This window comes from Nerophis ophidion, linkage group LG27 (genome assembly GCF_033978795.1).
Source record: "Nerophis ophidion isolate RoL-2023_Sa linkage group LG27, RoL_Noph_v1.0, whole genome shotgun sequence".
Lineage (NCBI taxonomy): Eukaryota > Metazoa > Chordata > Actinopteri > Syngnathiformes > Syngnathidae > Nerophis > Nerophis ophidion.
The window spans coordinates 36624617-36638634 of NC_084637.1; the positions used below are offsets into that span (position 1 = coordinate 36624617).

A 14018-nucleotide genomic window follows, 5' to 3' on the forward strand; every position below is an offset into this window, starting at 1 on the left:
ATTAATACTTTTAAGTCCGGTAACAATTAGACGCGATAAATAAGGGACAACTGTATACAAACCCACTAGGGATGTAATAAATGGTATTAATGATAACCATGCTACACCATCCGACGGTAATTTTATCCTTTTAAATTGAAATGATCGGAAAACCGCGACTGATAACTGTACTTTGATGAACTGACTATTTGTAGCTTAAATGCTAACATTAAAATAAGAGTCATTAACGTCTTTACCAGTGTTAATTTTGTTGACGAAAATTTTTCGTCATAGTTATCGTCATCGACCTTTTTTTTTCTGACTAAAACGAGACAATGACTAAATAAAAAATAATTTACGTGGACTAAGACGATGAAGAGGTGTATTGACATATTCGTCAACGAATAAAAACGAGACGAAAATGTCTGCCAGAGACGAGATCCAATCGGAACTCATTTCGTTAGGAAGAGGCCGGAGGAGTTGGGAAGAGAACCAATCAGAGCGACGTGGTAAGGAAGTTACGTAAACGTAGTTTGCGTTTGAGACTGACCCGGGAATGCACGGCAGAAGACAACATGTCAACGCCGGGGAGGAAGAGGAGAGAGGACATATGGGGAAATGTTATATTTGACGTCAAAGATAAGACGCAGTGTAAGAAATGTAGCGCGAGGATTACGGGGAAAAACACAACAAACTTGAAGCGACATTTACAGACGAATCACCCGAAATCCACACACAGGTAAGCATTTTCCACACTCGACGTTATCCCGTTTATTACACGGCTTACTCATGAAATACTAGATTTGAGACATGATTTTCATCAAAATACAACTTGTATCAGTGATTTTTCCGCTGTTTTGCTTTGATTTTCAGAAATTGAAGGGAAAGTTTACAATTACCCTTTAGTCGACTAAATCTACTGTAGTTTTTGTTGACTATAATCTTATATTTCGTCAACTAAAACTAGACTAAAACTGAAACAATTTAAATAACTAAATTATGACTAAAACTAAATTACATTTTAGTCAAAAGACTATGACTAAAACTAAATCAAATTTTGCTGTCAAAATTAACACTGGTCTTTACCCATTAAGAAAACGACATACCCCAATACCCGTCTATTCATCGATTTACTAACGCTTGGGGTCATGGGTGAGCTGGAGCCCATCCCAGCTGCACTCGGGCGGAAGGCGGGGTACGCCCCGGACGAGTCGCCACCTCATCGCTTATAAAACCACATTACTGTCCGAGCAACGAAGCTATTCAATTGTGCACATTGAATCTACAAGTTGTGCTCTCTTAAAACAGATACAACACAGCTGCCCTGGGGAAGACTGACGGAAGTGTGGCTGCCAGTTTGCGCCCACGGCCCCTCCGACCACCACCCATCATTTATCCACTAGTATGAGCGACACTGGGGGCAAGGGCGAAGTGTTCTGCCCAAGGACACAACGGCAGTGATTTGAATGGCAAGAGGCGGGGAGCGAACCTGCAACCTGGCATGGCTGCTCTACCCACCACACAATGCCGCCCTGTAATATAGTGTGTTTTGTAACAAGTGTGTCAATTTATCTTAGTTAGTTGAAAAAAAACAAAAAACAAAAAAAAAACATTCAACTCCGTTTCATCGTTACGTTCCTTTTTTTTTTTTGTCCTGTCCAGCTTCTCAGGCAAATCATATAGTTGATGTAGATGCCCATATCGGCTGTTCAGATTTACTTTACAAAAGAGAAGTGTAGGATACTTCTCTTGTTGCCTTATTTGAATTTGACTTTATTAAATGTATTTATATTATCATTTGGTGCAGCCAGGCCGGAGCAGGAGGGGATAGGAAGAGAAAAAAAGGAAGACAGAGGGGGAAATTGTGGGGATTAGACAGAGAGACAAAAACGACAACGGCAAATACAACAATAACAACAACAACAATAGAACAACACCAGCACATACAATATGTACAAATATGATCATAAAAGTGATAGCAAAAAAGCAGTTAGTGAAATAAATAATATAGCAATGACAATGAGCATTTTTACACTAAAACTGGAGCAATACAAATACCAATAGAAAAAGCGCTATTGATCATGAACAAAACCAATAATTACTTCTATTATCAACAATAAAGTTGTTCAAATGCAACAATACGTATACATAATGATAGCTAGAAAGATAATAAAAAAATAAATAATAAATGAAAAAAAAAAAAAAAAGAAGGAATACCGAAAGATGAAAGGGAAGAGAGAGAGGCAACCTATATTAATCTTGTAGATTGTTATAGTAACAATGGTTTAAGCTCTGTCAATATGCCTTGTGTTACCCAGTTTACCCTAGGGCAACAACGTTGATATATGTGCGATGAAACATGATTATGTGCACGAGTATATGTATGTATATGTACTTGTATATGAACAGAATGTGTATGTATAGTATATGTATGTTTGTTACGTTGCATCGTTACGTTCCTGAACCCAACACACCTTCATCCTTCTCTTGGCTGCCGTCATAGAAGTAGATATGTTGGGTGGTTATCTCCAAGCGACCGGGTACCACGTCAACCACCGTCACCAGCTCACAGTCTTCCCCCAACACTAGTTTCTCCTTCTGACCCGCCTCCTCTGCTTCCAGCCTGCCGGACAACAACAAAATGCATCCCAGGTGACGGTCAACCAGGCATCAATTACGTGACCACACTCAGATTGACTTACGGGTTGATGGCTGCAGTGGGGTCGTCCTCAGGCAGTTCCAAGACGTCATCTTCCAAGTTGGTCACCTTGACCTGCTTCACAGCCTCCAGCAGCAGCGATTCTGGGTTTACCAACTGCTGTTGGACACCTGAGCAAAGCCAAGGAAGTTGAAATATTCTTATCAAATAGTGGAGAACGTCATGTCATGTTCAAAACCAGATGTGTTTTGGTACCGAAGTTGTCCCGCAGAGCGCTGGCCTCCTTGTGAGGGTCAAAGTTGTAATTCCGGACCAGCTTCAGCCTCATGCGGGAGAAGTTCTCAGCGCTGGATAGCTTCCAGCGCATCTTATCCTGCTGCCTGTTACAAAGACGTCAAAGATTGATTGAGCAAGACTACCACCTTACCATGAATTGATTAACGTGGATCCTGACGTTAAAGGGGAACATTATCACAATTTCAAAAGGGTTAAAAACAATAAAAATCAGTTCCCAGTGGCTTGTTTTATTTTTCGAAGTTTTTTTCCAAAATTTTACACCTCCCGTAATATCCCGAAAAACTGCGTCAAAGTGCCTGATTTTCACCATCGCTATATCCACCCATCCATTTCCCTGTGACGTCATACAGGGCTGCCAATACAAACAACATGGCGGTTACCACAGCAAGATATAGCGACATTAGCTCGGATTCAGACTCGGATTTCAGCGGCTTAAGCGATTCAACGGATTACGCATGTATTGAAACAGATGGTCGGAGTATGGAGGCAGATAGCGAAAACGAAATTGAAGAAGAAATTGAAGCTATTGAGCGAATAGCTATTGACGCTATTCGGCCATAGCATGGGTGTACCTAATGAAGTGGCCCATAGCATGGCTGCCTTATTAGCATCGCCGGTAAAATGTGCGGACCAAACGATCAGGACTTTCGCATCTTGTGACACTGGAGCAACTTAAATCAGTCGATTGGTAAGTGTTTGTTTTGCATTAAATGTGGGTATCTAGTTTCACATGTACATACAGCTAGCGTAAATAGCATGTTAGCATTGATTAGCGTAGCATGTTAGCATCGATTAGCTAGCAGTCATGCTGCGACCAAATATGTCTGATTAGCACGTAAGTCAACAACATCAACAAAACTCACCTTTGTGATTTCGTTGACTTAATCGTTGCAAATGCATCTGCAGGTTATCCATACATCTCTGTGCCATGTCTGTCTTAGCATCGCCGGTAAAATGTGCAGACACTTTGGTACATTCAATGGGGGTCTGGCGGCAGATTTCTTGCCAGTGGCGCAACTTGAATCCCTCCCTGTTAGTGTTGTTACACCCTCCGACAACACACCGACGAGGCATGATGTCTCCAAGGTTCCAAAAAATAGTCGAAAAAACGGAAAATAACAGAGCTGAGACCCGGTATTTGTAATGTGAAAATGGAAATGGCGGCTGTATTACCTCGGTGACATCACGTTCTGACGTCCTCGCTAAAAGACCGATAAACAGAAAGGCGAATAATTTGCCAAAATTCACCCATTTAGAGTTCGGAAATCGGTTGAAAAAATACATGGTCTTTTTTCTGCAACATCAAGGTATATATTGACGCTTGCATAGGTTTGGTGATAATGTTCCCCTTTAACAGGTTGAAAAACTTATTCGGGTGTTACCATTTAGTGGTCAATTGTATGTGATATGTACTGAACTGTGCAATCTACCAATAAAAGTATAAATCAATCAATCAAAAACCCCTTGTGCCGAGTGTCAGCTTTCCATTCACAACATACTTCTGGGATGCACCTTATTTTGTTGAACTTTACAAACATAGCAGCGATACAAATAAGCCCTTTTTAAGCCTTTTTTTGTAGCATGATCTTTAGCGGCAAAAATCTTTGTTGGCTTTTAAAATGCCTAGAATTTTAGGTGGTTGATAAGGTTTGATGTGTTGAAGCGAAAATAAATTTTCCTCCTTGAATGTTTGCAAAACAATTGGTGCAAATAGCAGGCGAAATGTCTTAATCAGGAACAGTAAAGAAGTTGATTGACGCCATGTTTGTTTACAATGAGCTCAGGAGTCGTTTATGACAACATGACACATCGGGATGGTTACCGAATTCCGTACCTGGCGGGCACCGATTCAAAAGTGCCAAGTTTGGGTATCTGGGTTGAGCCGGTCGCCACGCGAGGTTACCTATTCTTTCCATCACTCCATCAAAATGGGAGTGGACTAAGCCAAACCACCTCTAGGTAGTGTTGCAGGTTTCAATGCCAACAAAGAAATTAACTAAAAAAAAAAAAAAAAAACGCTCTGATGTTAGCAAAGTACGGCTCCACTTTTCCACAAAATAGTTATTTTAACTTTTTAATTTTAACACCTTATTGATGACAACTACAAGTAATATACGTGTTACAATCGAACGGCTGGTGAGTAATTAGTACAATACTTACAGTATTAACATTTTGTAGGATAGGAAAGACTGAATTGACAAACACCATAAACCAGGGGTCGGGAACCTTCTTGGCTGAGAGAGCCAAAAAGCTCAATATTTTAAAATGTATTTCCGTAAGAGCCAAATAATATTTTTTTAAACACTGAACACAACTAAACGCGTGCATTTTTAAGTAAGACCAATATTTCTAGAGTATAATAGGTCTCTTTTTCTTTGTAATAACATTGTTATTCTGAAGCTAACTGTGGAAGGGGCGTGGCCTTCGGGCTTGCAGCGAACTGGGGTGTGAAAGGACCGGCCTAGAAATCAGCGAAAGGTGTGTAGATGGCCCACCTGGGCCTTGTTATCTAATCACCTGTCGCTCTGTTATGAGAAGCAGCCAGGAGGAGAGACAGGGTTGGAGCTGGAGCCAGAGCCCGAGCGAGAACGAAAGAGAAAAATACAATTGCTAGAAAGCAACTGAAAGACTTATTGAAAAATTAAACAATATTGTAACCTTGAATCAGGCTCTCATGTCGGTGCTTGGTGGTCTGAAGAACCTTCAGGAGGGCAAGACCCACACTAACCACTAATAAATACATAACTTCTTACCATTAACGCAACTTCTTGAACAGGTGCGGTAGAAAATGGATGGATGGATTAAAAATGCATGAGAATGTTTTATATTTTGAACATTATGTTTAACACCGTGATTACAATTGGAATTATTCATTACTTATCGTGTTAAGCAATGTCAGCTCAGATTTATCGGAGAGCCAGATGCAGTCATCAAAAGAGCCACATCTGGCTCGCGAGCCATAGGTTCCCTACCCCTGCCATAAACTATACACTACTGCAACTTAGGTTATGTTTACAGTGAAGAGTTGGATTGTCCAATTCAGACCATTTCATGTGATTTCTTGTCAGGCTTTCCCCTGACAGTTTGTCGATGTTTTAGTTTTTGCTCTGCATTTGTCTTTGTTTCCTCTGTGTTTAGTATCTCCTGTCTTTACTTCCTGTCAAGTACTCTTATTTTGCTTCAGCTTCCTGTTTGTCTCCCTGTGTGCTGTTGTCCCCTCATCGGCGGCTGATTGGCACCTGGCCACACCCGTTATCAATCAGCCCGCTCCTATTTGTACCCACTTTGTCTTCCAGTCAGTGCTGGATCATTGTCGTTGCCACATGTCGCTATTGTCGTTGCTATCGTGTCGTGTCGTGTCGTTTTATTGCAGCATAGTGGTAAGCTATATTTGTTTGTTTGTAGCTTACCGTCTTTTGTTCCCTGCTTCTGTTTTGTTTTCACTTTACAAGTAACGATTTTTGTTTCCCTGTTTGCTACCTGCTAACTTCCACGCTAGGCCCTTTTTAGTTTCTTGCTGGCTTCTATGCTAAAGACCCTTAGTTTGTTATCCGTCTCGTGCGCGCTTTGTGTTAGTACCCTTTTGTTTGATTTTGGCTTAGTATCTTTATTAAATCATGTTTTCTCACTCCATGCCTGCATCTCGGGGTTCGACAACAACAAACACTGACAATTTCTAATGTGAATGCAAACTGACCTGTATGCGGACATGACGTGACGTCGCACGCACTGCAATGGTTAGAGAAGTAAAAATGGCTTCAGCTCTAGTCGGTTTCAGTACTGGCACATTTGTGGAAATTTCAAAGATTTTATGCAACCAAAGTCAACGTTTTCTGGACCGAATTATAGCAAGTTGACGATTGGGAAGGAAGAGGACAAATATTTTGGCTCTCGCAGTTTTCCGGAAATTTTAGTTTCGATGTCTATAGAGCGTGTCTGTGGGCGAGCAGTTGGAGACAAGATTGGTGGATCTTTCACGCGAGTTCCTAAAACATTTTATTTTCACCTTTTTTGAATTGAGTTTGAGTCGAGTTTGTGTTTTTTTGGAACATGCATGCATACAACATAATACATCACAATTCCCAGTTTCTCTATTCAACATGTTTGAAAAGGAGTGGGAAGAAGCAGCGCTTATTTAATCCTACCTCCTTTTCCTTTACATAGCAGTTGCTAAAACTTTAGTTCACTTCCTATTTTAAATGTTTTCACAATATACTCCATAAGTAATAACATTGAAAACAAATAAATAACAATTAGTGAAGTAAGTTATATTTCATATGGTGAGATAAATAAGATTACCTCAAAAAATTATGAATGGATTAAAAAAATTCAGAATGTTTCTCATGGTTCTTCTTTTTTGTACTTTATAAACAATTTAAGTTTGAAGATTTTCTTGAATTGGATCATATTAGTACATTGTTTGATTTCTTTGGTTAATCCATACCATAATTTAATTTCACATTAGGGCTGGGCGATATATCGAATATACTCGATATATTACGGGTTTGTCTCTGTGCGAGATAGAAAATGACTATATCGTGATATATGAGTATACGTCCTCACGCAGTTGCTTTTAGCAGCGGGCATTACACTACAGACTTTTCTCACTCTTTGTCGTTTTTTCCATATCACAGACATAAACAAGCGCACCTTCTTACATACGTCACATACTGTCACAACGTCATAGGCCCTCGCAAAGCAAACAGGTAGCGACATAGTAAAGTTAGCTGTGATGCTAGCGGTGGGGTAACAAATGAAAGAAGAAATACTTCCGAAGAAAAACAGCAGGGAGTCCATTGTCTAGCGGGGGTTTGGCTTCAAGCGGGAAGAGGGTTTACAAATATGCGGCAAAAGCGTTGCTTTAAAAAATAGCAGCACTGCTAATGTAGCATCATTTCAAAAGTCACCCGCTAGAGCAGGGGGCGGGAACCTTTTTGGCTGAGAGAGCCATGAAAGCCAAATGTTTCAAAATACATTTCCGTGAGAGCCATATAACATTTTTCAACACTGAATACAACTAAATTCGTGCATTTTTAAGTATGACCAACATTTTTACAGTATAATAAGTCCCTTATTCTTTTTAACAACATTATTATTCTAAAAGTTAACCAATAATAAATATAATACTTCTTACCATTAATGCGACATCTTGAACAGGTGCGGTAGAAAACGGATGGTTGGATTAAAATGCATGAGAATGTTTTATAATTTGAACGTTATTTTTGAAACTGTGATTACCAGCGGAATTATTCATTACTTATCGTGTTAAGCAATGTCAGCTAAGATTTATCTGAGAGCCATTTGCAGTCATCTGGCTCTAGAGCCATAGGTTCTCTACCCCTGGTTTAAGCATTAGACACCTTTTTACCTGCACTCTGCCTCCCGCTGTTTCCCACATCTACGAAGCAATTCGCTACCGACTGCCACCTACTGATATGGAAGAGTATTACAAGGTTACTCGGCATAGCTCGGTTGGGAGAGTGGCCGTGCTAGCAACCTGAGGGTTCCAGGTTCGATTCCCATTTCCGCCATCCTAGTCACTGCCGTTGTGTCCTTGGGCAAGACACTTTACCCACCTGCTCCCAGTTTCACCCACACTGGTTTAAATGTAACTTAGATATTGGGTGTCACTTTGTAAAGCGCTTTGAGTCACTAGAGAAAAGCGCTATATAAGTAGACTTATCTGAGAGCCATGTGTAGTCATCAAAAGAGCCACATCTGGCTCTAGAGCCATAGGTTCCCTACCCCTGCGCTAGAGAATGAAGAGTGCTTGAAACTCCGCATGTCAACATCACCGTTTGGTGCCACAGCAACAAAATGCCGGAGCAACTATTTCCAGATCAACAACATATTGGAAAAAAAGTCAACAACAGCAGGAGATAACGTCTGCAGAAACCTACCACATAGCAAAGGACATACACTTTTGATTTCCTATAATGCAGCTCATTTTTATTTGAGTTATTGAAATATCTTGTGTGACATCATGCACAAACGTGCACTTTATTTGTTTTAAACAATTGTAGTTGTATCTGTACAAAAAGTGCACTTTAAGTGCAACTAACCATCATACTGGTGTGATTATATGTATCAAGTGTTTATTCAAGGCTAAGGCAAAATATCGAGATATATATCGTGTATTGTGACATGGCCTAAAAATATTGAGATATTGATAAAAGGCCATATCGCCCAGCCCTATTCCACATGCTGATATACTGAAGGTCTTACGTGCTGTAGGTGTCTACAAATGGTTTAAATTCAATTTTTCTAAAAGATTATATTTTTTTGTTTTCTGCTCGGTTGTCAACTATTTATTTTGTAACCGTCTATTTTGGCCAATAGTTTTGAGGCTCATCGCTTTTGATGACGTTCTGGTCGGACGAATGAGACCTAAGCGTGGAAGGGCTCACGTTGAGGACGCAGTGCATACTGTAAGTATTCGATTTATTTTCACATACAAAAGAGGCCTGGGTCGGATATAATAAAATTCGTAATTGCACTGTTCACACTGACATGAAAAAATGTGATACAGGTCGCATAGGGGCAACAAAATGGTCATACCTGCAGATGATACTCAGAAATGTCACGATGAAACAACATAACAACTGGACAGCAGTTATCATAGTAAGCACATTTTTAAATGTTGCAAAAAAAAATTATTTCATTACCAAAAATATTTAATATTAATTAACACACACAAAAGTCCCGAAAATGTGTCCAGTTGTATAAATTCCTGGGTACCCAGAATCAGTACCATATCAGTTCAAAAGAACCACTCCTAATGAAATGTAGGAGAAAAGGAGCACTTGATTTGCTCACCCTAACCCACCTACAGCAAAGTATGGATAATCTCTCGCCTATTTTTTTAAATGATCGGATTTACGAGTATCAGTCATAATTCCTTCTACACGTACAGTACTACGATTGACCTGACTTACATGAAGCCCGTTTTGATTCCAAAGACACAACACGCAGGCAGTAAATATCAGTACCTTTCAGCCCAAGGCCCCCGTTCACAAATAAAGCCTCGTCGAGCTGCCTTCCACTGCCTGAGAGAGGCGCTGTTCTGGCTATGCTGCTGCTTCAACATGCTGTTGTACCTCAGGTTCTCTTGACGACTTCGACGGGAGAAGGGCTCGACAAACTGTTCCTGAAGTAAAAAAATAAATAAATGATTGACAGGTTAGTAATAAGGCTGCAACAATTAGTCGACATTGTCGCCAATGAAATTTGTCGCCAATAGTCGTGACGTCATCACTCATGTTTTTTCGGGCGGAAGTGGGTCACTGGCAAAAACATGGCCAGTACTAAAATTTAAAGTGTAAGAACATCTCCTCTTAGTCTTGTTAAAATCATGAACACGTTGCTCATTTTGCAAAGCGGACCTTGTTTTTATGGCAGTACATCTCTCCCGTCCAAAGGCAAAACCCAGTAACTCAATTTTGGTCAAAACTGAGCTCATAATAATTTTGGAGTTCCTAGGTGATATGCTTTACATTAGTGTATGCGATATTGTAATTTGTTCCGTAAGTAAGCTGTTACGCTCATGGCAGGACCTAGCAACTACCACATAACCGCGTAGATACAACAGAAAAACCTAGTATCTCAAGGGACCAATCGGAGCTTCTTTGTCAGTCGCCTTATTGTCTTTAATGAAACATTTGCACGAATGGGGGCAGACGGTCAACCTGATTATGTGATATTATGGCACGAGGGGATATTTGGAAGATTGGCCCAGGACGTTGCGAGCACCTTCATCAAATGTATTGTTCTTGATTCTTCCCCTTGCATACTCTTTTGGGCAGATAACTGTGGAGGTCAAAATAAAAACTGGACGCTGTACACGGCTCTTGCCCAATGTGCAAACGCAGAATGGGGCCCACCCGAGATTGTGATAAAATATCTGGAGAAAGGGCACACGTTCATGAGAGCAGATTCAATCGGCAAGAAAATGAAAGCTCAAGAAAACATCTATACGTTTGATGACTTTGTAGATCTTTGTAAAACAGCATCAAGATGGATTGGTTTTCCTTTGTTTTCCCAAAATCAGCTAGAAGTGAGTTACTAGGTTTTGCCTTTGAACGGGAGATCTGTGACACGCCAGCATTTAAAACAGAGACATGCCTTGCTAGCTAACAAGTGTGAGAAGGAGTTGTGTGAAAAAACTTTTAACTATCATTTTAGCTAAACATTGTTTATATCAATTCAACTACTTTTTAAAGCAGCGTCACTTTGCAATGCCTTACAAGGCACTTTAGCAAACTCAAACTGTGTCGCCCACACTGACAGAAAGACAGGCACCAATGTGGAGGTATCATAGGATTAAACATACAATCTATTAAATAGGCAACATTTTAGAAATTTATCAAATACATATTTCTACACATTATGTCTCTTAGAGCAGTGGTCCCCAACCACCGGGCCGCGGCCCGGTACCGGGTCGTGGCCCGATTGGTACCGGGCCGCAGAATTTTTTTTAATAAAATTAAATCAACACAAAAAACACAATATGCACTTACAAATATTGCACCAACCACAAAAAACTCCCCTTTTCATGACAAAACGTCCCTTTTTCATGACAAAGAAGAAAAAAGAAAAAAAAAAAGAAAAAAAAAGGACACCCCCCCCGGGCCGCGGGACAAATTATTAAGCGTTGAGCGGTCCGTGGATACAAAAAGGTTGGGGACCACTGTCTTAGAGTGCTAAAACTGCCAAGAGTTAATCAATAATCAATATATCAATGTGCAGCCTTTTAAAGATCACAAAATGCTTCTTTTTTGAGAAAGTTAGATTTTGTGTCCATCCATCCATTCATCCATCCATCTTCAACCACTTATCCGGAATCGGGTCGCGGGGACAACAGCTCCAGAAGAGATCCCTAGAATTCCATCTCCAGAGAAACATGAGCAACTTCCTCCTGAGGGATCCCGAAGCGTTCCCAGCCCAGAGAGGAGATATAATCCCCCCCATCTGGTCTTTGGCCTGCCGCAAGGTCTCCTCCCAGTGGGACATGCAACGAAGACCTCCCTAGGGAGACGCTTGTGAGGCATCCGCACGAGATGCCCGAACCACCTAAGCTGGCTCCTTTCCAAGCGAAGGAGCAGCGGCTCTACTCAGCGTCTCTCTCGGGTGACTGAACTTCTCACCCTATCTTTAAGGGAAATGCCAGCCACCCTTCTGAGAAAACTTATTTCGGCCACTTGTACTCACGATCTTACTCTTTCGGTCATGACCCACATTTCATGACCATAGGTGAGAGTAGGAATGTCGATAGCTCGGTAGAACGAGAGCTTTGCCTTCTGTCTCAGCTCTCGTTTCGTCACAACAGTGCGGCAGAGGGACTGCAATACTTCCCCAGCTGCACCGATTCTCCGGTTGATTACCTTCTCCATCTTTCCCTCACTCGGGAACAAGACCCCAATATACTTAAACTCCTCCACCTGGGACAGAGTCTCGTTCTCTACCTGAACTGTACAAACCATCGGTTTCCTGCTAAGAACCATGGCCTCAGATTTGGAGATGCTGATCATCATTCCAGCCGCTGAACACTTTGCTGCGAACCGATCCAGTGAGAGCTGAAGGCCCCGAACCGAAGTTGCCATCAGGACAACATCATCTGCAAAAACCAGTGATGCAACCTTTAGCCCCCCGAGACGTATACCCTGTCCGCCATGGTCGAAATCCTGTCCATGAAAGTCACAAACAGGATAGGTGACAGAGCGCAGCCCTGGCAGAGACCGACCCCCACTGGACACAACTCTCGCTTTGGTTGTACAGAGATTGGATGGCCCTCAGCAGGGTTCCCCTCACCCCGTACTCCCTCAGCACCTCCGGCAAAATCTGGTCATACGCCTTCTCCAAATCCACAAAGCACATGTAGACTGGAAAGGCATACTCCCATGCCTTCTCCAGGATTCCCGCAAGAGTAAAGAGCTGGTCAGTTGTTCCACGACCAGGACGGAATCCACATTGCTCTTCTTGAATCTGAGGTCCGACTATCGGCCGGACCCTCCTTTCCAGTACCTTGGCGTAAACTTTCCCAGGGAGGCTGAGTAGTGTGATACCCCTGTAATTAGTACACATCCTCTGGTCCCCCTTTTTTAATAGGGGAACCACCACCCCAGTCTGCCACTCCCTCAACATTTTTATAGTAATTAAAAATTTTGTAACAGCTGAATTAGCAGCACACTTACAGTATAAGTAAATATATATGAATGAATAAGTCATCTTTGTTGTTCGTAAGCACAAATCTAAAATAACTCAAGCTGCATTTAGACGGCCATGTAAAAAAGTTAAATGTGTACGCTTCAATATCCGACCAATCGTTCAGATAATCGTTGACTAATCGACTATCCAAATAATTGTTAGTACAGGGTTTTATTTGAAACAAACTGAACGAATCTAACTCACCTGGAAGCGGATTTTGCTCTCCCCTCGCTCCCGCTCTCTCTTATGCAGACTGACCATGAAGGACTCATAGCACTCCTTCCAGTAGAGGGCCATGGTCTCGTGGCCCTGACTAAAGGTCTCAATTTCATACTGCTTCATGTACGGAATGATCTGAAAACAAACGGAAGTGACGTTACTGGTGACATTATCTCAAACAAGCCCTAATACACTCCAGTCTCATACATATTTGTCCAGGTAGACGCGCCACTCGGGGGAGTTGCAGTATAATTGGAAGTCCTCGAAGAAAGAGGGACTGCCATTGGTATCGGGCAATTGGGGAAGGTGCAGATCCATATAAAGGACGCGATGGACTTTGGAGAGGAGTGTTCGCAACAGAGGAACCAGGAAGGTGTACGTTTCCTCTGCGTTCTCCTGGATAGCAGGCCGAAGGATGCCCTCCACCTTGCCCAACAGGTAGCAGGCCTCGTCCTGGCTGGACACCTCCTTCATTTGTAGGATGAAATTGAGCTTGGCAGTGGCGATTGCACACACCTGCGATGACAAAAGGACAACGGGATGAGTACGCATTTAATGATGGCACCACTTTGTTGAGTTGAGACAAAACAAGGACAACGATACAGTGGAACCTCGATTTGCCAACCCCTCTATTAGCTAACTTTTGGATCGAGCCAAATGC

The 14018-nt window shown here is 41.7% G+C and overlaps 1 protein-coding gene across 2 annotated transcripts in view; it reads right to left on the bottom strand.

Annotated features, from left to right (window-relative positions):
- Window positions 1-14018, bottom strand: part of LOC133544370 (neurobeachin-like protein 1) — a 154622-nt gene that overhangs the window by 45740 nt on the left and 94864 nt on the right. For both annotated transcript variants that reach the window (XM_061889607.1, XM_061889606.1), the window contains exons 32-37: window positions 13565-13873; window positions 13343-13492; window positions 9925-10082; window positions 2894-3018; window positions 2682-2808; window positions 2454-2602 (exon numbers count right to left, since the gene is read on the bottom strand). In XM_061889607.1, coding sequence (XP_061745591.1) covers window positions 2454-2602; window positions 2682-2808; window positions 2894-3018; window positions 9925-10082; window positions 13343-13492; window positions 13565-13873 — 1018 coding nt within the window. The remainder of the gene's footprint in view (window positions 1-2453; window positions 2603-2681; window positions 2809-2893; window positions 3019-9924; window positions 10083-13342; window positions 13493-13564; window positions 13874-14018) is intronic.